At 42.4% G+C, this 24,832-nt stretch overlaps 1 protein-coding gene across 9 annotated transcripts in view; it reads right to left on the reverse strand.

Moving 5' to 3' along the window:
* The window catches only part of LOC139756673 (fat-like cadherin-related tumor suppressor homolog), a 1,059,999-nt gene that overhangs the window by 86,134 nt on the left and 949,033 nt on the right, over positions 1-24,832 (reverse strand). For all 9 annotated transcript variants that reach the window (XM_071676360.1, XM_071676345.1, XM_071676394.1 and 6 more), the window contains one exon: positions 4,843-4,942. In XM_071676360.1, coding sequence (XP_071532461.1) covers positions 4,843-4,942 — 100 coding nt within the window. The remainder of the gene's footprint in view (positions 1-4,842; positions 4,943-24,832) is intronic.

Here is a 24,832-nt window from a genome sequence, read left to right on the forward strand (position 1 = left end):
TGTCTAAATTTCTCTTGATATGGAAGGATAATACAATAATTCCTTCCTGTTTCCTTTATGCAGGCGACATTGGTAAGTTAAGACAGCATGGCCAGGGCGAGATCAATGTTTGAAAAGGTAGCATAATATGCCACTATGTTATCATGATTAAAAGAATTATTCAGTACCGGGTATTGACAGGGCATGATCAAACTTAATTCTGAACACATGTAACAGTGTTGCTCTGAAGAACACGAACGTAAAGAAATCTTTAATATCGACATTGTGTTCACTCCTTTAAGTATTTAAAACATTCTATGAATTTGCCTCGGAGCCTCCTTTTGCTTAGAGAGAATAAATTCAATTCTCACTGTCTGTCCTCAATTGGTTTGTTATGTAAGGAAGGAACTGATTTGATTGTTCTTCGCCGCACTGCTTCCATGTAAAGAACATTCTGAGATAGGTGGGGGAGGCCCAGAACTGTACTGCATATTCAGGGTGCGGTCTAACTAACCTTGAGCATAGTGGCAATATCACATCCCTGTTTTTGTTTGTAAGATTTTCATTAATGGATCCTAACATCCTATTTGCTTTCTTGGCAGCTTCGATACAATGCTGTGAGACTTTGAAGCTCTTGGATACAGTGACCCCCCTAGATCCAACACATAAGGCGTGTCCTTTATCTTGTGGCTCATCAGTGCTTGCAACAACCGACATTTTATGACGTTCAATGGCATTTGTCGTCTGTAGATCACTCAGTTATTCTGTCTAGATCCTCCTGTAATCTTAGCCTTTCTTCTTCAGTTGGTACGGCATTGCTGGTCGTCGTGTCATGTGTAAATGTGGACACTAACCAGCAGTGCGTCAACATCAGTGTTATAAATGGTGAATAGTGTAGGCCCCAGGACTTCACCGCTGGGAACCCCGCTAATAACGGGTAACCACAGTGATGACCCCTTTCATTACGACTCTTTGTGTCCTATCACGTAACTGTCCCCTTCAGTCATCATTATCGAAACTCCCTCAAGTAGTCATCATTTCCACAACTCCTTTTAGATGTCATCATCCACCAGTCACCATCACAACTTTATCAGTAATCATAACTTACTCCCTCTTGCAGTTATCATCACCACAACCGTCTTCGTCAAACACCAACACCTACCTGTTTAAGAAGTCATCATCACCATCATCAACCAAATCTCTCGCCAAGTGTTATTAACATCACCATATCTCCATAGTGATTATCATCATCGTCACTTCCATATAAGCATCATGAATCATCATCACTATCAACTCTCACCACCATAGATTCTCCCTCCGCCTTCCATCAGTAGGTCACGACACTCCACCAACCATCATCGCTACCATACGCTCCACCAACCATCATCGTTACCATACTCTCCACCAACCATCATCGTTATCATACTCTCCACCAATAAGACCCATCAACAACAATATATCCCTTATTCTCCATCATTCTCCACCACCAACACCAACCACAATCACCATCAGCCTTTAACCATAACATTCTCTCCACCAGCCACCACCAACACTAACACCAACATCACTACCACCACCATCACCACCAACATGCATAATCACCATCAGCCATAACCATATTATTCTCTCCATCACCATCACCACCATTCAAGCCAAACTAACTCTCCAACGCCAACAGGACACGGCCAGACCACCACCACAGCCACACCAGCGCTCTAACACCACCACAGTAAAGCTCGGCGAGCGTGAGCCAAAGAGAATAAGCTGATCAGATGGCAGATGAAGGGCGCGTCCCATACCCAGAGCTGCCACAGCTTGGCCTAGTTTACCATGGTGGACGGACCTGAAGCTTATGTGTGCGTGTGTGTGTGTGTGTGTGTGTGTGTGTGTGTGTGTGTGTGTGTGTGTGTGTGTGTGTGTGTCTGTGTGTGTGTGTGCAGACTGTAAATTGGTATAACGGAAACAGTGGGTTAAGAAATAGTAGGAATCACACACACACACACACACACAGAATGAACAACATCGAAGAGAGTCGGAACTCGGGTTGTACAGTAAAGAAGACGCGGGGTAACAACAGAGAGGAAAGGAAGAAGGAGGAAAAGGGTGGAAGAAGAAGAAGAGGTAAGGAAGAAGAATTATGGAAGTGTGGAGAGTGAGAGAAGCGACAGGCGTGGATAGTTAGGTTAAAGGAGGAAGGCAGAGCCGCCGACGTGTCAGGAGAAAGTGGACAGGAGAGGAGAAAAGAGAGACAGTAGAGAAGAAAAAAATGAGAACATACAGGAGAAAAAAAGAGAGGAATGGGAAAGAGAGAGAGAGAGAGAGAGAGAGAGAGAGAGAGAGAGAGAGAGAGAGAGAGAGAGAGAGAGAGAGGAGTGTAGAGTAGGAAGAGGAAGAGGTGAGGTAAGTGGGAAGGTGTTATGCAGAGCAGAGGGAGGGAGGAAACACGAAGCGATGATTGGCAGGAAGGCGACCATAAACTTTCGAAGTTGGAGGAAAAAAGTTGGTAACTTGAAGTTCATGACAAAAACGTCATTAAGAGCTGGCTCTGAGAGAGAGAGAGAGAGAGAGAGAGAGAGAGAGAGAGAGAGAGAGAGAGAGAGAGAGAGAGAGAGAGACCTATTATAATTAAAGGAGTCTACGATACCCTGTTGTACCCCAGGTAAGAGAGAGAAAGAGATGAGGGGAAACTATTATACTTGAAAGAGTTTACGACGCTCTGTACCCTGGATGAGAGAGAGAGAGAGAGAGAGAGAGAGAGAGAGAGAGAGAGAGAGAGAGAGAGAGAGAGAGAGAGAGAGAGAGAGAGAGAGAGAGAGAGAGAGAGATGGTTAGCAACACAGCGTTCCCCGTTGTGAGATAGACGAGGAGATGCTCTTTCTGTCCCTTGTAAGTTCGCAGCTAGATACATACACCAGGGAATCTTGTATATTTTTCGTACTTGAGCGCCGTTTCCCGCGTTAGTGAGGTACCGCCAGATCAGACGAAGAAAAGCCCCATTCGCTCACATTCATTAGCTGTTATATGTCATGTACTGAAACCACAACTCCCTATCCACATCCAGGTCCCAAAGACCTTTCCATGGTGTACCCCAGACGTTTCACAGGCCCTGGTTCAGTCCATTGACGGCAAGTCGACCCCCGTATACCATATCGTTCCATTTCGATCTAATTCACTCTATTCAGGGCATTTTCACACATGAAAATACTAGAAAACCTATGATGAGACATCTCTCTTGACGAAACCTAAGCAGTATTTGGTTATCCAAAGCTTTGATAATTTTTCTGTTATTCAGTCTAAGAAGTTTACAAAAAAGAATCCTAATTATACGTAAGTAAAGTTATGATAACCTTCCTAATCTAACAATCCTAATCTGGGCTAAATTGGATTAGGTCTAATCGTACAGTTAAGCTGACAGAAATTACTGAAGTCCAGGCGACGGACAGGTGCTTCGATCGGCTCTCAGGGCTCGAAATAGACAAGGTGGGCGTACCGGGGCCCAAGGGGCAGGAGGGTGGGTGAACCGGGGCCCGAGGGGCAAGTGGGTGGGCGTACCGGGGCCCGAGGGGCAGGAGGGTGGGTATACAGGGGCCCGAGGGGCAAGAGAGTGAGTGTACTGGGGCTCGAGGAACAGGAGGGTGGGCTTGCTGGAGCCCGTGAGACAGGTGGGTGAGCGTGCTGGGATCTGAATGACGGACGCGTGGGAGTGCTGGGGCTTGAGGGACGGAGACAGGTATACTGGAGTCCTTCTGACGGAGGGGTAGACGTAGTGGGGTCCGAGGAACTGGCGGGTGGCTGCGCCAAACCCCTAGCGACGGTCGGGTGTGTTTGCCAGCGCCCGAGGGACTGGTGGGCGGGTGGGCTAGCGCTATCAGCCGGCCACCGCCGCCCTCAGCGTCTCAACTTGGGGGCTCACACTTAGCCTTCTGCGGGAACTTTCTAATCCCGGATTCCTGACTCATTATTCCTTATTCATTATATCAATAGCTTAACTTCCGGGGCTTAAGAAACTTGAACTTCTTGGGTGATTTTTGGGCAAGATTTCCTGCAGACGAGCAAGAACATAAGTGGCGTAAAATCATCAATAATAAGTGTAAATTACGTGATGGATCAGCTCACCATTTCCAAAAAGCATCAAGGGATGGCCTGCACCCTGCTGAATACAGGAAATACCGTCAGGCAACATATATCGTAAAAAGAATTATTAGGTTATGGCACAGTTGGTCTGTGGAAGTTTAAAGTATTTTCTCTGAGTAAGGCCTCTGGTCTACACGCAGGAAATTAAAGTGCTCCTGTTTCATTTTGTGTTTCCTTACCATCATACTACTACTCCTCTCCTATGACCTGATGAGACGATTAACCTTCAATCCTTAATCCCAGAATTCAGTTCGGGCTTCAGGGGAGAGACCCCCCATCCCCGCCATACCTCAGCCAAAAGAGATGATCAACCAAGTGTTCCCCCAGACTAGTACTATACCCAGTCACCCTGACAACCACTTACCTGATACATGATTTTATTCTATTTCTTTCTGTCTTCCCCCAACAGCCTGGGACAACAAGCCGTGGATACTAAAAGAAGCTTTCCGCTGACTCACTCAGCCCTCCAGTCAAACATCTTTCCGGCCAGTCTTCTCCCATTTAGCCAGTCAGGCAGATACGAAATACAAACTTCATAGTGTAAAAGGCTTATGATATTTGCAAAACTGTTCCATGCGTTCATTGCACCTCTGCTCTGAACAAGCACTTCAAATAACGGAGATGTGAGTACAGACGAGAAATGTATAATATAGGTGAGTGGTAGACACTCACTCTTCCCTGGGTCCGATAATCTTACTCTTACTGTAGGAAGAAGACGTTGTCACTTACCTTCCACGATGGAGTAGGAGAGTCGGCCGTTCTCGCCCTTGTCGTGGTCTAGTGCCAGCACCCGCGCCACCGTCGTGCCCGCTGCCGACCCAGTACTCACCTGTACATACAAAAACATCCAGGTAATATGAAGGGTTCAGAAGATATGGTATTCTACTTAAATACAGGCGTCACGCGTTTGGTGACTCCATATTGAAACTGGGAATGCTTCGAGGGTGTGAGGTCTCCCTCAACGAGGTAGCATCACACTCAGTGGGTGGTATAGAGCACCGAGTCGTCAGGGACTTTATCGCCCAGATGAAGCCTACCTTACCCTGCTTCCATGTGGAGCGAACACCCTCAAAGCTGCAGGTGCCCCATAAAAAGGGGAGTAACATACATCTGTACAGACTTTTATCATCTCTTCCATTTCAAACTAACCCATTCCCTATCCCACATCCTCCTCCTTTCCTCTACCAATCGTATAAGACAAGGAGATATTTCCAAGAAGGAAAAAAAAGGGGTTGAAATTGAGTAATATGAGAGGGAGGATTGATATGGCCGATCACATTGGATTACTTCAGTCCAGTTGGGATATGGAAGGCGAGACAAGGTAGATATGTGAATATAAACTCTCCAGGGACGTTCGAGACCTTTGTTGGTAGGAGCAGCTGCTCTGAAGAGAAGTTGCGTTTTTATGTTGACGCTTTCCAGTATATCCTCAGACTTAACTATTTCCATCGCCTGGAGTTAAAGGATATTCTAAAGGTTACATTAATGATGAGCATTTGGAGGAGTTGGTGGACTCTAGCAATGAATGAAATGTCATGAGAAATTTTGGAGAAAGAAATGAAGCAGAAAATGAGCTTCGGAAGCACTGAATGTGACTGCATGACTTCTGTTCCGACGAGAGATGTTGAGCTGGTTTGACGTAGGGGAAGGAGTGGAAAGAGGTAAGACGAGGAAGCAAAAAATGTCAGAATTTTCGTGATGACAGAAAAATATACAGTTTGGTCATCAGAATGAATCAAAACGGCTTTGTTCAAAAGCAGATCCTTCATAAAAAGAGGAGAGAGGGTAGGAAATATCTCAGAACCTTGAGGAACACCACTTTTGGTGAGAAAGAAAGAAATCGGTCCATTAACAATGGCGGAAATGCACCAACTGGAAAGAGGACTGGAAATGAGATTACACAAAGGAAAGGAAAAGAAAACGGTGGGTGAAAGTCTGGAAATAGGTACTTAAATTGGACCGCATCAAAGACTTCAAATATTCAAGAGAATGACGTAAGATTCCACCAAAATCATTAGGTGAAGAACATCAAATATTGGTCGAGCTAGAATAGAATATCACCAGTTGATTTTCTTGGGTACTGGAAACTATACCGGCTAGCAGAGAAAGTGACCAGTAAGATTCACTGGGCGCGAGGAAGTACTGTACAAAGTGGGACGAGATTCAAAGTCTTCTGAAGTAGGAAGTTATGAGGCAATTGTTAGAAGGATATGAATGGTCCTCCTCATCGTGAAGAGGTAGGAAAATTGGTTGGTTTCCAAGGAGAGGCGAAATAGTGGTTTTGGCTCCAGCTTGAAGACACATTCCCCTGGAACATGTATAAAGATACAATAAGATCTGTATGCTTTACACTGTACCTAAGGGAGACGTGCTCTATAGACCTTCTGATAGGAAAGGACAAGAAAGGTTGTAGCGTAACTGGGAGGTAAATCTGGAGAGGCAAAAGTAGAAATCGCCCTAAGGACAATGAGTTTCCTTAAAGAGACGGCCGAGACTGTGGCTTTATCAGTACGAGTGACAGCTACAGCAACGTCAAGACGGAGACGAGGAGAGGAGGTTGATGTACGAGTGATGGAGATATTCTTGGCTAAGGTAACAGGGAGATCTAAGCGAGTGGAATGAGGTCAACAAAGTTCATTAGGATGAAGAGTGTTTTTTTCACCAGGGATTGAGAACAAAGACAACTAGAATTTGAATATAAGAGGAGAGATATACAAACTAAAAAGGGGGTGCAATCCTCAACATGCAGCGGTAATGACGATCGTAAACTGTGCAAACAGATAAGCATCATTCAAGGAAAAGCAATAGCCATTCAGAGACAGAGGCAAAAAGATATCTTTCCAATCAGCTTACAGAACCGACAGGATATGCTTGTAGTTGGTATTAAAGTGAAAGAAATAGCAGAAAGGGGAATAAAAAGAAATAAAACAAATTATAAGAGTGTGAACAAATGATCTGATGGAGTTAGAGCTGGAAAAGTAGTGACGTGTGTCAAATGTCTGGTTGCGATGATTTTGAGCAGGAATATGATGTCCCTTTATATATATATATATATATATATATATATATATATATATATATATATATATATATATATATATATATATATATATATATATATCTTCATCATACTACTCGCCATTTCCCGCGTTAGCGAGGTAGCGTTAAGAACAGAGGACTGGGCCTTTGAGGGAATATCCTCATCTGGCCCCCTTCTCTGATCCTCATCTGGCCCCTTCTCTGTTCCTTCTTTGGAAAAAAAAAAGAAAAAAAAAAGAGGGGAGGATTTCCAGCCCCCCACTCCCTTCCCTTTTAGTCGCCTTCTACGACACGCAGGGAATACGTGGGAAGTATTCTTTCTCCCCTATCCCCAGGGATGATATATATATATATATATATATATATAGAGAGAGAGAGAGAGAGAGAGAGAGAGAGAGAGTACACAAAAAAGTCTTGAAAATTTCAGTCGAATTGAATGATTCAAGATATTCACACCGTCAAAGACACGTAAATAAGACTCAACAAATCATCTATACCACGTATCGATATCCCATGCAACAGATAGTCAACAACTGCCATCTGGAGATGATCAATGAAGTTTGTACAACTTGTCAGAACCCGAGTCTCACTTCTGACGACGGGCTGCTCGTGCACCTGTGCTGCGGGAGATAAGTTAACGCTGCCTCGTCCACCCGGCAATCCGTTCAGAGCGGCCACAATGTGGATATAGACACACATACCAGCTCACAGAGTTAATATTCATTGCCCCAACGACGTCGTACGTCACCCAGTTGTGGGTGTTAGCACCTGGTACAATGTTGTTCATTCTCTGGAGCGAGTTGTGTGTACTGGAACGCACCATGTTTTGTGTTCACTTAATTGGCATTGGCTCATTGTTGCACATCATGACAACACCTGCTGTAAACACTCCCATGATCAATATCGCAATTAAATCTGTCCACTAATGGTGTCATTTACACACCCCACGCCACCCCACCCCACTCCCTCAATATCGAGGCTGTTGCATCTGTCCCGCCCACAACTTTGTCTTTCACTGCCAGTAAATATAGTGAGCAACAATGCCGTTATTTCTGTCTGCATCTGCTGTTCATCCCTCGCATCACAGGCTGGAGGAAAATTCTCTTAACTGTTCTCCTGTACCACGGAGTCTTAGCACCACTGACAACATCACAATAATACCTGTCCACATTTGCCAATATTACTAGTTGTATTCATTCCCACATCTACTTCACTCTACTGATAGATATGACAACAGTAATTCTGTTAAATCTGACCACGTCTGAAAAGTTCACCTAACACAGATGCAAGCAACACCAGCAACACCAGTTTTACAGCTGACCACGTCTGAAAAGTTCACCTAACACAGATGCAAGCAACACCAGCAACACCAGTTTTACAGCTGGCCACGTCTGCTACACTCTCCTGAAACAGATGCAAGCAATACCAGCAACACCAGTTTTACAACTGCTCACGTCTGCTACTCTCTCTTAACGTCAACAGATGTGAACGCCAACGCTCCCGACGAACTCATAAACCAACCACAACAGCCACGACCACTCCTCTCATTGGTTAGGATCGTTACACAGCGTATTAAAGCACTCTTACCGAGGCAGTGAGTATCGTCTTATTACCACTGATTATCATCTTGTCAACAAATACTGAAATGTTACCTTTGGAGTTAATTACTCGGCTCGTTAGTTGTAAATAGACCTGCGAGAATATTGTATAAAATCAATTACGTTTCCTTTTGCGTTAAAATCGTGTGGCCTCGGCAAACTCCTCCGCAAATCACTAACATTAAGGTTTTGTGGTTGGCAACAATTCTAACAACAGAAAATTGTCACATTTATGTCATGACCAACAATTTCGACGTTTTCTACACCCTCCCTGGGCCTCATGATGACCACGCACAGGTGGGCTTAATAGTGGCTACTCACACACACACACACACACACACACACACACACACACACACACACACACGCACACACACACACACAAACACACACACACACACACACACACACACGCACACACACACACACACAAACACACACACACACACACACACACAGCTTCGTGATGGCCACATACAAATCCTCGGCTTCATAATGGCCACACAGGCCACTCGCACCTTCAGCTTCATGGTGGCCAAACACACACACACACACTCAGCATCATGGTGGCCACACACATTTTCATTTTCATATCGCCACAAACCGTTTCAGCTTCATGACGGCCACACACTCTCTCAGCTTCATATGGCCACACACCTTTTCTGCTTCATGGTGGCCACATACCCTCAGCTTTACAGAGACCTGGTGAATCCCTGATAAAGTCTTCGGGGGTCTTCAACCCCCGTAGCCTGGGCTGGTGCCACAGCTGTCGGATTTAGTCGTTGGTCGCCCAAGCTGATGAAAGCCATCACAGCCCTCAGCCACACACAGCCCCCACAGCCTGGCTGGTCGGTACACTTCCTAGGTACTTGTCCAGCGGTCTCTCAAAATTTTGTACTGTGCGTCCCAAGCTGTTTCTGATGGTAGTTGGCAAGGTGTTGGAGCGTCTTGGACCCCGGATGTTTAAGGTGTTCTCTCTCTTTTTGTCCATATCTCACCTTTGGATTTCAGAGGTAGCAGCAGAAGTAGTAATAGTAGTAATAGTAGTCGTAGTAGCAGTAGCAGTAGTAGTAGTAGTAGTGGTAGTAGTAGTAGTATTCTACAAAGTCCTCCATGCCTGTCGTGCCACATACATCCTAAATTTCACACACACACACACACACACACACACACACACACACACACACACACACACACACACACACACACTCGGCTTCATGGTGGCCACAGAGCCAAAATTCTTATATCAGGAGGACTAATTAATGAACAAATTATACAAATGAGCAATTAATGCACGCCCTGAGGCCGGTCAAATAAAATTTTCTCTGCTGATGGCATTACATTTCAACTGTTGGTGTCACTCACATATTTGCCAATTTTAGAGAAATGCCTCAATGGGGCAGCTGCTGGTCCTCCCACATACGTATTTTCTGGTCTGTTGTTCTTTTCCACACATGATTATCGCCCTCTTTACAGCAAGAATAGATTAAGAAAGAATGTAATGCAACATATTCATATGCATTTACGAATGAGCATATATATATATATATATATATATATATATATATATATATATATATATATATATATATATATATATATATATATATATATATACTCCCGTTTACGAAAATAATCAAGAAAAAATATTATACAACGTGTACAAACCCAATTACAAATGAATCAAGAATATAATAAGACATATATTTACCTATTTACGATTGAATTAAGAATATTATGCGACATATACACACCCATTTACGTACAAATTTAAAAAGATATATAATACAACAACAAACCCATTTACGATAAAACTAGAAAAGAATTTCGATAAAAGATGCACAAACCAATTCATAGTTATCAATTTCATAACTAACAATGTACTTTTGTATGGATACAGTATATTTCCTTTTTGTCTGTCCCCACCACATACACACACACGCACACACACACACACACACACACACACACACACAGAAAAAAAGAAATCGATCAAATTGCTTATCGCACTGGAGAGCTTCCGTCACCCACACTCACACTGTGGCTTGGCGACGGAATGAGAGCGGCCAGTGTAAGCTTCGCTGTTAATAAGAGGAAGGAAAGAGCGGCTCAAGAAACGAAGCCACCCATCTCCCCTCACTCACACGCAAACTGGATCTATCTTTCTTTTTTTCTTTTTTCCCTCCACCATTCATCAAAATGACCCCCTACCCCCCATTAAACACGGCACCAAGACGGATCCTTCTGATGCCTAAGTTCACGATAACACTGTGAGGACTGGCGACTGGACATGCAAGGCCTGCTGACGTCACGGACACAGACTCCCGCCAACAGCAAAGACTGAGAAATGAACTCATGTGATGTCATCCAATACAGAGAAATGAAAATAAGACAGGAAATCACGAGGAAAGATTATTAAAAAAAAAAAAAAAAAAAATACGAGGTTTCTTTTCGAGATAGTGAATGGACCTTTGGCTCAGCGATGTTTCAAATTAGCTTCGTGAGACAATGAGTGTTCGAGGTGGAGTGTAAGGCAAAGATCACAGCAGATTTAACCTCTGAGGACCTATACTTCAAGATGTCCAAAGCTTCATATGTTCTTGATCAAACCTTCGTCTTTTCATTTATTCAAAGCTTCGTATTCTATTTTATTCAAATCTTTGTCTTTTCTTTTATTCAAAACTTCGCATTTCATTATTCAAAGCTTCGTCTTTTTTTTCTGTTCAAAGCTTTGTCTTATTTCTATTCAAACCTTCGTCTCTTTCTCTTTTTATTGAGTTTAGGACCAACAGGAGAGAACATACTCCAAGCAAAAAAGTAATCCATGCCATCACTTCTACGTTTACACTTGAGATGTAGACATCTCTCTGTATCGAACGTTCTGCAGCATAAGCTGTAACGTGACACCAGGAAGCTTGGCATACAAATCACGGACACCCTAAGCAGCTGGGTCAGCCGGCGTTAGGCGTCACATAAAAGCATTCATCACATTCCTACTGTTGACTTCTGTATCTCTACATGTAATCCATAAAAGCCAAACTTGATATAGTCACCATGATAGAGGCACAGCTGTTAGTCGAAATTATAATTAATCTCATATTTTCGAGTCTGGTATGAAAAAGATGTACTTTTAGCAAGGGTTGATACTTATGTGTCTATACATGCAGGTACTTACATGTACTTAGATGTATGTGTATATGTATACATGTAGGTACTTACATGTACTTAGATGTATGTGTATATGTATACATGTAGGTACTTACATGTACTTAGATGTATGTGTATATGTATACATGTAGGTACTTACATGTACTTAGATGTATGTGTATACGTGTACGTAGCTGGTAATGATATAATCATTTGATATTAACGCAAAACTATTCCGTTATTTTGGGTTCAGTGAATAGGCATTACACCCGTGTGGAGCCAAAACCTGTACGAGGAAAACCCTCATTAGGTCTGGTGTTGAACCTGCGTCTTCCAGTGTAGTTTCTTATCTAAAGGTTATGCTATGGAAATAAAGTGAAAGCACACATAAGGAATCCAATTTTTTCTAACGACCTCTCCTTCACACACACACACACACACACACACACACACACACACACACACACACACACACACACACACACACACATATACAAAAATATGAAGTATCAAGTGTTCTCGTTCTTTCGCATAATACGTTGTCAAGTCTCTGGCTCGACTATGTAATAACATAGTCGAGCCAGAGACTTGACAACGTATTATGCGAAAGTGCTTTACACTTCGTATTTTCCGTTTTCTTGTGATTCATCCTGCATATATCTACATCTACATATCTATCCATCTATCTATATCTATACATAAATGTAGATATAGATATATACATATATGTGTGTGTGTGTGTGTGTGTGTGTGTGTGTGTGTGTGTGTGTGTGTGTGTGTGTGTGTAAATTCATCCGCGTAAAAATCAAAATAATTTCTATTCATGAAGCGTCTCTATCATTACCACACCAGTGTTTCAGTCTACCCTCCGCCACCATATCATCACCTGGTGAGGTAAATGTATATGTGAATTTGATTCTTCACATCACTCCTGTATTGATACGAAATATAGATACACATAATGGATTCTGGTTTTCGACGACTTTTTCTATCCGTCTGTCTTTGATTAAGCATTTAAAACAAGGGGTTACTCTTAGATCATGCATCATCGTTTATCATTCATGGCCCCTGACTTATAATATCAGCTATTTAACATTTCTTGAAATCATGTACCACCTTGACAATATATTTCTTGATCTAATTCTTGAATATATTCCGTCTATGTTTTTCAATTATCTATCCTCCCGAAATGTTCATGAGAGCACACAGGTAGAGAAAACATAGTGAGGATCGTCGGTATTATTTACGAAAATGTCAATTAAGCTGATATGCAACATTAAGGTACAGTACCTGTGTAATTATACAGAGTTACAGTCATCTACAGAGCACACACACACACACACACACACACACACACACACACACACACACACACACACACACACGCACACACTCACACACACACACACACACTCTACAATGAATGAGTACGAATATGGACACTTTTAACCTTAAAATACATAAGGAAACTTATGAAAAGAGTAAACTGTGGCTCAATGAAATACGTCAGAAATGAAAGGAGTCAAGTGATGTGCTGTGGTAAAGGTGTCATTAAACTCCAGCCAGCCATCATTAGTAAGGTATCAGAGAGCAAGAAACGAGTATGGCAGGATAAGAAAGAGTCAAACGAAGAGACTCTGAAAGGAATACATTACACAAGGCAGGAGATTATCCAAAACTTTCCATGAATTCATCACGAGTAACTTTACAGTTAAAGACCAGCTAATAGGTCGAAGGGATTTCGAGGGATGAGATGTAAAGGATTACGTAACGATTTGCAAGAAGTGACTTATATGTTAAGAATTGTTTCCAGAATGGAGGGCTTCATTTATCCCCAGTACCAGAGAGATGGAAGGAGGAGGTCTGATAAAAGCAAATGGGAGTCGACATCTTCCCCAACTTGACACCAAGACACAGTGTGTGCTGGCAAATGTTAGAACTATATTCAAGTACAAAGGAAAGGAAATATCCAGCAAATTGTTCACATTCTACATCTAGCCAAAACTACAGCATGCTTCTCAAGTCTGGTTATCGTTCTTTGAAAAAGAAATACAAATAACTATTACAGAAGGTCCAGAGGAAGGCACCAGAGATGGTAGATGAATTAAAACAGCTGAGTCACAGGGAAAAGTATGGGACCTACAATTTGTCCATCATGGATGAGAGAAGGGTAAGGGATGATCTAAACACAAACGTGATGATCCTAACATCAAACAGTTCTTCATAAGATGAAGGATATAGCAACCGACGGCCATAACATGAAATCAGCCAAGAAACATTCTAAAAAAAGATGTAGTTAAGTACTGTCATAGGGTTAGTTTAGTGGACAAACGTAATGAACTGAGAGATGAAATTGTGAATGTAGATAGCATGCAGAAATCAGAAAAAGTTAATGAAAGTGGAGAAAGTTCAAAAGAATAGGCGCCACGAGATCTGAACTCCCTTCACCGTACAGTGAAATATATAATCACATACACACACACACACACACACACACACACACACACACACAACACACACACACACACATACACATTCACATTTGTACTTTCACATACCAAAACAACCGACACTTACATACTGAGTGTATTAAGCACCAATCCAGTTCCTAAAACACTTCACACTTAAATATAAGTACCATTGCATAAAAATCTACCAACCCTTGATAGGTTTCCCATCCAGTTAGTAAGGGCCATGTCCTCGGATATGACCACCCTTGGGTTAACATTGGCCGAGTCACCATGCTATATAGGCTGGCCAGGTCTGTCACAGCTGTGGTGCTTTACCAACCAGAGGAAGGATGAACAGTTGGATGAGCTGTGAGCAGCCTATCCGCGCCGAAGATCGAAGCCAGACCAGTTGATAAGTAGTAAGCAACGCTAAACCACAACACCAATGAAGTGTAATTCTCCTATACTTAGCGCAAGGAAACAGACGAAAGAATGGACCAACCCACCCACATACACATGTATATACATACACGTCCACACGCGCACATATACATACCTATACATCTCAACGTATACATATATATACACGCACAAACATATACATATCTACACATGTACATAATTCATACTGTGCTCTTATCTATTCCCGTCGCCACCCCGCCACACATGAAATGACAACCCCCTTCCCCCGCATGTGCGCGAGGTAGCGCTAGGAAAAGACAACAAAGGCCACATTCGTTCACACTCACTCAGTCTCTAGCTGTCATGTGCATATATATATATATATATATATATATATATATATATATATATATATATATATATATATATATATATATATATGTGTGTGTGTGTGTGTGTGTGTTTTCCAGAGATCGATGAAAGTAAATAATAGCAGCCTTAGAACTCTGAACATCTTGGGGTTCCCTATCCTCTTCATAACATTCTGTAGCAAAGATTCGTTCTTTCGTGTCCGTAGATTACGTATAGTCTGGCCACTATAAATGTTATTAGACATTTAGGTCCTGTCTCATGGATCTGCTTGAATTCCCAATGAATTGGACGAAATTGGTAAGAAATTGAGGAAGCCTTCCCAGAGGTAAAAGACGGCACTGACAAGAAGCCGACCAATTGCCTTGGTAACGAGATCACCTTAGGCAGGAAGACAGCGGGATGTATATCCCATTAGTCTTGGCTGAAGTCAGGACGCATGCGGGCCTCCTCTCCCTGCGGGGGTCCAGCCGCCCGCCGCAGATCTCTTCTCATAATGTGATGAATCATCCTAATAATCGGCTGTATGTTCACGTCCGTTCCAAATATCACTCTTAACACAGGGTTGGCTGAGTGATTTACCAGGGAGCGATGCCTGTCGCTTGCTAACTGCAGCTCGACTTGTCAATCAAGAGACCATGTGACCAAGAGGCCATCCTAATGATCGGCTATTTGCTCACGTCCGATCCAAACATTGCTCTAAACACAGGGTGGTTGCGTGACAGACAGAGGGATCTCTGTCACTTGGTAACGCAGGCTGTCTCGTTAAGACACCAGAGGCACGAACTCAGACAATGTGTCTGGTCTTGTATCCTCTTGGAAGCTACATATTCAACATTCATGGAAGCTATAGACTCAACATTCATGGAAACTACATATTCAACATTTATGGAAGCTATAGACGCAACATTCATGGAAGCTACATATTCAACATTGATGAAAGCTACATATTCAACGTTCATGGAAGCTGTATACTCATCATTCATGGAAGGTACATATTCAACATTCATGGAAGCTACATATTCAACATTCATGGAAGCTACATATTCAACATTCATGGAAGCTATAGACTCAACATTCATGGACGCTACATATTCAACATTCATGGAAGCTATAGACTCAACATTCATGGAAACTACATATTCAACATTCATGGAAGCTACATATTCAACATTCATGGAAGCTAGATATTCAACATTCATGGAAGCTATAGACTCAACATTCATGGAAACTACATATTCAACATTCATGGAAGCTATAGACTCAACATTCATGGAAGCTACATATTCAACATTCATGGAAGCTATAGACTCAACATTCATGGAAGCTACATATTCAACATTCATGGAAGCTATAGACTCAACATTCATGGAAACTACATATTTAACATTCATGGAAGCTATAGACTCAACATTCATGGAAGCTACATATTCAACATTCATCTATATTTCGTATATGACACTTCATGGCTGTACTTATTAAACCTTTTCTATCGCGATGACTTTGTTCATAGATTCTGTGTGTCTACCAAACGAATCAAAATTTCATTTCCCACTCTTAGCTGCTGCATTATTGACTAATAAAGTTACTGAAGATAAAAGGTGGGAGAAATTTTGAAGAAGTAAGTATATCCATAAACATATACCGGCGTGTGGCTGAATGATTAATGAATTTCTGACGAAGGAAAAAAAAGAAAAAGTGAAAATTAGGAGACTGGTACACGTGAAGCAAAGCTCCTGAGTCCAGCACAAGTCTTCTAGGCGCCTGAACTCACCGCCTCTTCCGGCCCTAAAATACCAAGCTCTCCTTCTATTTTCACGGAGCTAAAACGAGAAATTGTTGTAAAACTTCGCTGCCGGCATCTGTGATTACACAACTATTTTATCAATGTGGAACGAAACCGCCGTCTGATATGAGAGCGATGCGTGAATATTTAAGCAAACACGGGTTGCTTTGAAGTGAAGCCTTTATTGGCCGAGGTGCATTTTCAGCTGGCACCAAGACAGCTGTACATGCCATCTGGCTACCACAGTTCTTGTATTATTCAACAAACATGCTGCTAGCTGTAAGGACACTAGCCTTTCTGCATCTTGGCCCTAGTACAAGACGGCACACCGCTGTTTTTCTGAGGCGTAGCGAGCGTGAGGTATATACGGTGAGTAGGTGTATCAGAAGGTCTAGCCCACACCTGTGTGACCCTGGCCACAGTACGTAGCGGTAGACAAATGCTCGTGGCCAAACCATCTGGCCACTTAAGGCCGTCTGAGGCAACTGCTTCCCCCCACACACGTTTTATTCTCCTTATACCTTCCCGAAACTAGCGCCGTGTGTCTCACTCTGACCACACCAGAGCTTCGCTATCTCCATACCAGCCAAATATTCTCACTTGACACTGGTCGAGGACGGACGTCCTCTGCAGAGAGCTCTTTAGCCATCGACAAAGAGGTACTAACATGCCTTACAAAACTCACTTTGTTTGCCTACACAGTGAACAAACAAAGGGTTTTCTTCACGGAGACGAAGGTAAATATGTTCCTCGTTTCCTTGTCCATGCACCACCTTTTGAGCTGTCAAAAGAGAATTGAAATAACAAGGCAGCCACTGAAAATGTTGCTAGTGAACTGAAGGTCATGGGCCCTGGATTTCGAGGACAAGGATGTTGTTAATAACAGATTAAGTAATTTAGACACGAGAATGTTGAAACGACTGTGGACAGCAGTGGTACTTTCCAGGTAGCTAGGAAGTGTATGAAGTGCAAGAGAGGAATTAAAGGAACGATAGCAGAGACCAGCAGTAGGTTTAAAATGCTAGGAAATGATACAATGATGAGCTGAGCTGAAGCCTTGGTGCGGATTCTTCGGTCGGACATTCGGGCACAGAGCTTTTTTTTAAGAGGAACAAAAGTTTGAGGAAGTTGTGCCATCCAGGAACTAAACTGGAAGACCTAACGCAGAAGGACATAGTTTAAAGACATACCACATGACGGCATAACTGTTGCCCAGGCTGGAACGAAGAATATGGTTTTGAGCTTAACAAAGGCGATCCGAGGAAAAGATAAGACGTTTTAAAGGAAGATTTAAAATAGCAGTAGGAAGGTTGAAGTAATAGGACTAATTCCTCGGTACGAAGCAAGATCTTTCATTCTAAGTAGAATATTAGATATTTTCAGTTGAAGTGAGAGTATTTGTAGGTCGGAGGATCTTTAATTCTAAGTGGAATATTTGATATTTCTAGTAAAGGTGAGAGCGCTTGTAGATCCATAGTTTAAACCATAGCTTGTGGGAAAGTTTGAGTGGCCATAGGGGTTTGTTTGCTTCAGACTGGTCTGCATTTGAACAGGGTTGGGACGGCACATTTAGATCAGATCCAATGCCAAAAAAATAAGCAAATACTAATCAAGACTAAGGTAAGAGCCGTTCAGGAAAGGTAAAAGAGACTTCACTTAATGGGGTCAGGTGCAGCTCCAGGTGACCTGAGAGCAGAGGTCTGACCTCAGAGACATCTTGACGCTAACATCTTGCATCTCAGACCAAAACATTAACGTTTTTTTCTATACCAGCGCTAAATATGCTAGACTATAATATGATGCGCTAACGTTATATGCCTTAGAGTAAAACCTGATATAGACGCAGCATCAAAAACTTGGGTAAACTTCACAAATCATCACATATGAGAAGATCTAATGTTACCAGGTGATGAAGTTTTACAATGAAAAACATTTACATTATGCAGCCAGCGTTATGCTCTGTGTAAATAGGTGGCTAAATATACCCAGGGTACGTGAAATTGCTATTGATGCATGGGACTCACGGAACACTGAATTAATAAGAAACATTTCTAAATTCATTTTTGGAATATCGTACAGACCCCGTGCACAAAACGCAGAAAATGATATAACATTCGACGAAGAAACTGAATGTTAATGATATAAAAGCTCTTTCGTAATACATCTGTTTTACTTCTCTCTGACTCGCAAACGCCCACTTACGTGATACAGCGAACCCTTACATAACTCTTTGTACTCCTGCATAATGCTCCCTATCTGCATAGCTGTCGCAACACCTGCATAATACTCATACAACACTTACATAACGCTCTCTGTGCCTGCACAACTCTCACCGCATCTGCTTAATCTATCATAACTCCTGAAAAACTATCGGTACACTCAAATAACCCTCACGTCACCTGCATCACAACACTCGCTATAACTGTCTTCTTTCCCTCCATCCTAAGATTCTGATATCTATGGTGAGGGAGGTAAGATTCGGGCTTATATGATCAAGGGGATAAGGCTCTGGCAATTATGGTTAGGGGGGTAAGGTTCTGGGACTTATGGTCACGGGGTAAGGTTCTCAGAGTTATGGTAGACAGAGGTGAGGTTCAGAAAGTTACGGTAGAGTGAGGGTGAGGATCCAGTAGCTGAAAGCTCTCATCTCCCATACCGTTAATGAGCACTAATGCTTCAATTAAGAACGTAGGAACGACAGAATTGTCCTGGCGTAGCTGTGCACCAGAGTTTCGCCTTTGCTTCCCTGTAGTGGAGGTGATTCTGAGGCAGGATCACATCGCTCTGCCGTTCACTAGCGATCTATTATATTTCTATGACCAAATTCTTCGTACATTAGTTCACTGATATTCCATCAGACTTGGCCTGCCACCCAGCTTCTATTACAGCCTAGTCCAGCCTAGCCCTACGATCGTAGGAGCCTCTGTTCGGTAGCTATGGTAAGTGTACAGCGCTTTTTATGCTTCTTTTCAACTGGAGTCATGTTTTTGGAAGCTGGTTTCATCGACGTGAATGTTAAAGGTTCATTCTGAGAATTTACCGCGAGAATGGCTATGCCTGTGCTTGACAAGAGAACTGGCGACTCCAGCGACACCACCAGCAGGACATCAACATACCCTCATAATGCTGAGTTGATGCTACAAGTGATGGCATCAACTCATGACGTAGTACGGTTCTGCCTCCTTGTGTCAGGTTTCCATAGCGTCTGTGGCCCCGCCTCGCAACACAATGGCCTCTCGGGGCAAACATTGATCTTAATCAGTAAAAGAAAATGGTGTTTCCTCGTGAAAGGCATCTCATTAAAACAAACTGTCAAAAACAAATCACGGATTTAAAGGCTGGTACACGGGGCTATTGTTTGGTGGTCGTCGGCACAGCAGACGCTGCGGGCGGGGTAGAGGTTTAATAGCACACTGTGGTAAAGGATTTCCTCATTTTCCAGACGATCTTGTTAGTACGGAAGCCGCCTGGTGGCCGAGGAGACGGACACTGAAGATCCAGGTGCCGGACTCAGGCCCTGGAGACTCGGGTCATGGTGCACCGCCTCCCACATGTCGGGTTGGTTCCGCTAGCCTGGGTCATGACTGCTACAGTGTGTGTGTGTGTGTGTGTGTGTGTGTGTCGCTCGCCCATGTATGCCTCATTGGTAGCATCCCTACGTGTGTGTGTGTGTGTGTGTGTGTGTGTGTGTGTGCTCGCTTCATGTTCACGGAAGCAGACATTATAGTATAATTACAGGTAAGTCGGTATAATCACAGGTAAATCATCGTAATTGCAACAGAGTTGAAGAATTACGAATATTTCTACACGGAAATAACTATATCAGCGTAATTATATTTTTCTGATGTCAATAATGGCAATAAATATTACGTTTTTGACCGGTGTATCTGCACATGATCTCTCTTAACTCCATCTACATCAACAGCAGTCTAACTCACGCCTCTAAAACGTATGATACACTTGCAACATTCTCATATCACCGTCATGTTGCAAGGCTGACCAGCACTGGCCCAGAACACCGAACCAACTTTGACTGACTCGGGCTCTGTACATCCAGTCATATCAACTCACTGAAGACACAAGACCTGTAGTATTGTTATCGTGTACCGTCATGCTTTCGTTGCTTCCTCCAGCAACCTGCTCCTCCTCCTCCTCTCTCCTAAAATGTAACTAACACAAACACTGCAAAATCTTATTGCAAAAAAAATGGAAATTCAAAAATGGAAATTCAGAGCAATAGTACGGTGATGGGGCTAACAGAAACACTGCAACATATATATATATATATATATATATATATATATATATATATATATATATATATATATATATATATATATATATATGGCAAAAAACGTAGTATGAAAACTATGCTAACACAGACATGCACTTCGCAGATGAACCAACCAGATATGGTGCTGAGGCATTCCATTCCTTAATTGCTGTGACGGAATAAACTCTATACAGAAAAGACCTAAACGTCAATATAGAGAGACGCACTTCTTATACACAATTAATTCCGAGGTTGGACGGAGACATCTTCTCATACTTACGTTCTCCAGCTATGACCAGGTATTTCCCTAGACGTTACAAGTGTGAAATAACATGAAATACACTGCCTTGTTAGGGCTAGGCGTCACCTGGAGCGAACTTATGCTCGAGGACACGCCGGATGAATTCGAAACTTAGGAACGGAGTTTTCAGGACAAAGTCTAAACTTAATGCTTAAGTATTTAACTGGCACAATAGACGTGCCTGACACTCTGTGTGAAATAAATGGCTAGTTTATTTTATTGTGGAAATAAAAATGAAATGAGGTAATAAAAACACGATCATCGAGCACAAAAAAAAAGAAATATATATAATTACCAATTTTCGTGTTCATTAAGCAAAATAATTTGTAGCATTATCCCGTAAATGAGCAACATGTATCATTAGTCCCTGGGGCGCGCGCGCGCGCACACACACACACACACACACACACACACACACACACACCTAGACACCACATCCACACACACACACACCCCTAGAGACACACACATACACACCCATCAACAGACTGAGGCCCCAAGAGTGTCCATATAGGTAGTTAGAAATGGTTAATGGACTGCATATACACATATCACGTAACACACTCCTAGTGGCGTTTACCCTCGACACTATATCAATATAGTACACCGCAGGGGAGACCACAGTATTGATGGCATATTACTCTGGTCTCCTACACCTTAACGCCTCACTCAGGAACACTCTCTCTCTCTCTCTCTCTCTCTCTCTCTCTCTCTCTCTCTCTCTCTCTCTCTCTCTCTCTCTCTCTCTCTCTCTCTCTCTCCACTCGGTATCTCTACTGACGGATTCATCATCTCCTTGTTAGTGGGAAGCCATCTCTTGTGTTACAGTAACACACGATTGTCATACCATGGTCCCTAATTGTCACATGGGGCAGGTTTCCACCCGTGTCCTTCCGCCCATCTCACATTATCGTTAGCAATTTTTCTCTTTCCGAGTTGAGGTTTCCGGAGGGAGTGTGTGTGGAATGACGTGAGATTCACGTGAATGCTGGTGGCCTTTCTCACGTACTTCTACACGTTCTGCTACGTTCACGTGGTTCTTTATCGGATAGTGTCGCAATCACAAGGCCCACCATGATGACATCATCACCACATCCCCTCCTGTGTCCCCACCATGGTGACATCATCACCAACATCCCCTCCTATGTCCCCATCATCACATCATCACCAACACCCCCTCCTCTGTCCCCATCATCACATCATCACCAACATCCCCTCCTATGTCCCCATCATCACATCATCACCAACACCCCCTCCTATGTCCCCATCATCACATCATCACCAACATCCCCTCCTATGTCCCCATCATCACATCCAGCTCTGGGGAGAGAGAGACTATCATGACCACACACTCACTAACCTCGATATTGGCACCTTTATACATATCTATTTCATTGGAAGGAATAGCTATTACAGCAGACCATATAGGACCTCATTTCCAATTAATAGCACTGTATGTATAATGAGGAAGCCTGAACGGAAAATAAACCTAGTTGGCCCCACCTCTCTCTCTCTCTCTCTCTCTCTCTCTCTCTCTCTCTCTCTCTCTCTCTCTCTCTCTCTCTCTCTCTCTCTCTATCTATCTATCTATCTATCTATCTTTTATAGGTAGTTGGCAGTAGGTAGCCGCAGATCAGGGGGATATTTTGCCTGCCTGACCCACCCTGGGTGTCGGGAGGGTTCAGAAGGCTGTGCGGTGAGCCAACACTTCAGTGGATGTCAAGTTTCACTCCATCAGTTGAGGTAGACGTCTTTTTTTCGCTTTTTTTTTGCCCTCCTGGCCCAAAGGTACACTAGATCGAGCTCTCCATCTCACAAAGAGCACTTAACAGACGCGTAATTCACGTCTCGTTTTTTTTTGGGGGGGTGGGGACCTATAGATTATCTCCTGTGGTGAGCGTAAAGTGCTAACCCAACCTTGCTGGCAAATAAGTAGACTCTCTCTCTCTCTCTCTCTCTCTCTCTCTCTCTCTCTCTCTCTCTCTCTCTCTCTCTCTCTCTCTCTCTCTCTCTCTCTCTCTCTCTCTCTCATTTTCTCTTGTATGACTCGTTGTTAAAAGGGGAAAATGGTGAAGATCCAGTTTGTACAATGATTAACGAGGGTCACACACGTGTTTTCCTGTCTAATACGGAACTTCAGCTCGTGAACTGATACTTAAAAAGGCCTCGATCAGTTCCGCTCACAATAGAGCAGGGTTCAGAATCTTTATCGTCCACGTGAGAATCCGGTACAATTACCGTCAGCCAAAGGAGGATACAAAGCCATAAACGTAAAAGTGAATCGTGAGAAAACGGTGCACATTGGTGAATACTGAGACGAATGGGCGACCCACGCAGCTCCCTGGACATGGACTACATTCTGGGTCGTGAGTCCTGCCTAGTGGGTCCACGGCGTACAGGGCGGTCGTTATCGTGCGCACAGGGTGTCAAGACCTTCGTACCATTTGCTGTTATTGTTTCACGTGGAGAAGAAAATCGCAAGATGAAGCACATAAGAGTTATATCACTGTGATCTGTCTATGGTTGAGGAATCATGAACTGGTTCTGTTGATCCTAAGTACCTTATCTTTTCGATCTTCATTATCATTATCATTTTATTATGATTATTATCATTATTATTATTATTATCATTATCATTATCATTATTATTATCATCATTGTTATTATTATCATTATTATTATTATTATTATTATTATTATTATTATTATTATTATTATTATCATTATTACTATTATGATTATTGTTATTATCATTATCATTATTATTATTATTATTATTATTATTATTATTATCATTATTTTATTATTATTATTATTATTATTATCATTATCATTATTATTACTATCATTATTATTATTATTATTACTATTATTATTATTATTATTATTATCATTATATCATCATCATTATTCTATTATTATTATCATTATCATTATTAATATCATTATTACCATTATCATCATTGTTGTTGTTGTTTTTGTGATTACTATTATCATTTCACATTTACTTCAGCCAAAAATCATCACGATGTTCAACAAACTACACAGGACTTGTTTACCTACGTTCAACACTGGCAAGATTAACTCACAGACTCTCCACATAAACGTACTGACTTGTGCGTTAATTATGCCCTAATTAGAACAACAATGGCAGCAGAATGACTGCCAATTTCCAGACAAATAAACGCCGGATAAACATGCCAGGTAACGAACAACTGACTCGATCAACGGTATTTTTCGCGCCCTTCCGCTCGAAAGCAGAGGCTCAGACCTGAATAACATATGCCAACTGAGACCTTCTCTTATTCTCTCTCTCTCTTCAGCCAGTCAACCTCTCGAGCACGACTTTACGAA

The sequence above is a fragment of the Panulirus ornatus genome, chromosome 2 (genome assembly GCF_036320965.1).
Source record: "Panulirus ornatus isolate Po-2019 chromosome 2, ASM3632096v1, whole genome shotgun sequence".
NCBI classification, from domain to species: domain Eukaryota; kingdom Metazoa; phylum Arthropoda; class Malacostraca; order Decapoda; family Palinuridae; genus Panulirus; species Panulirus ornatus.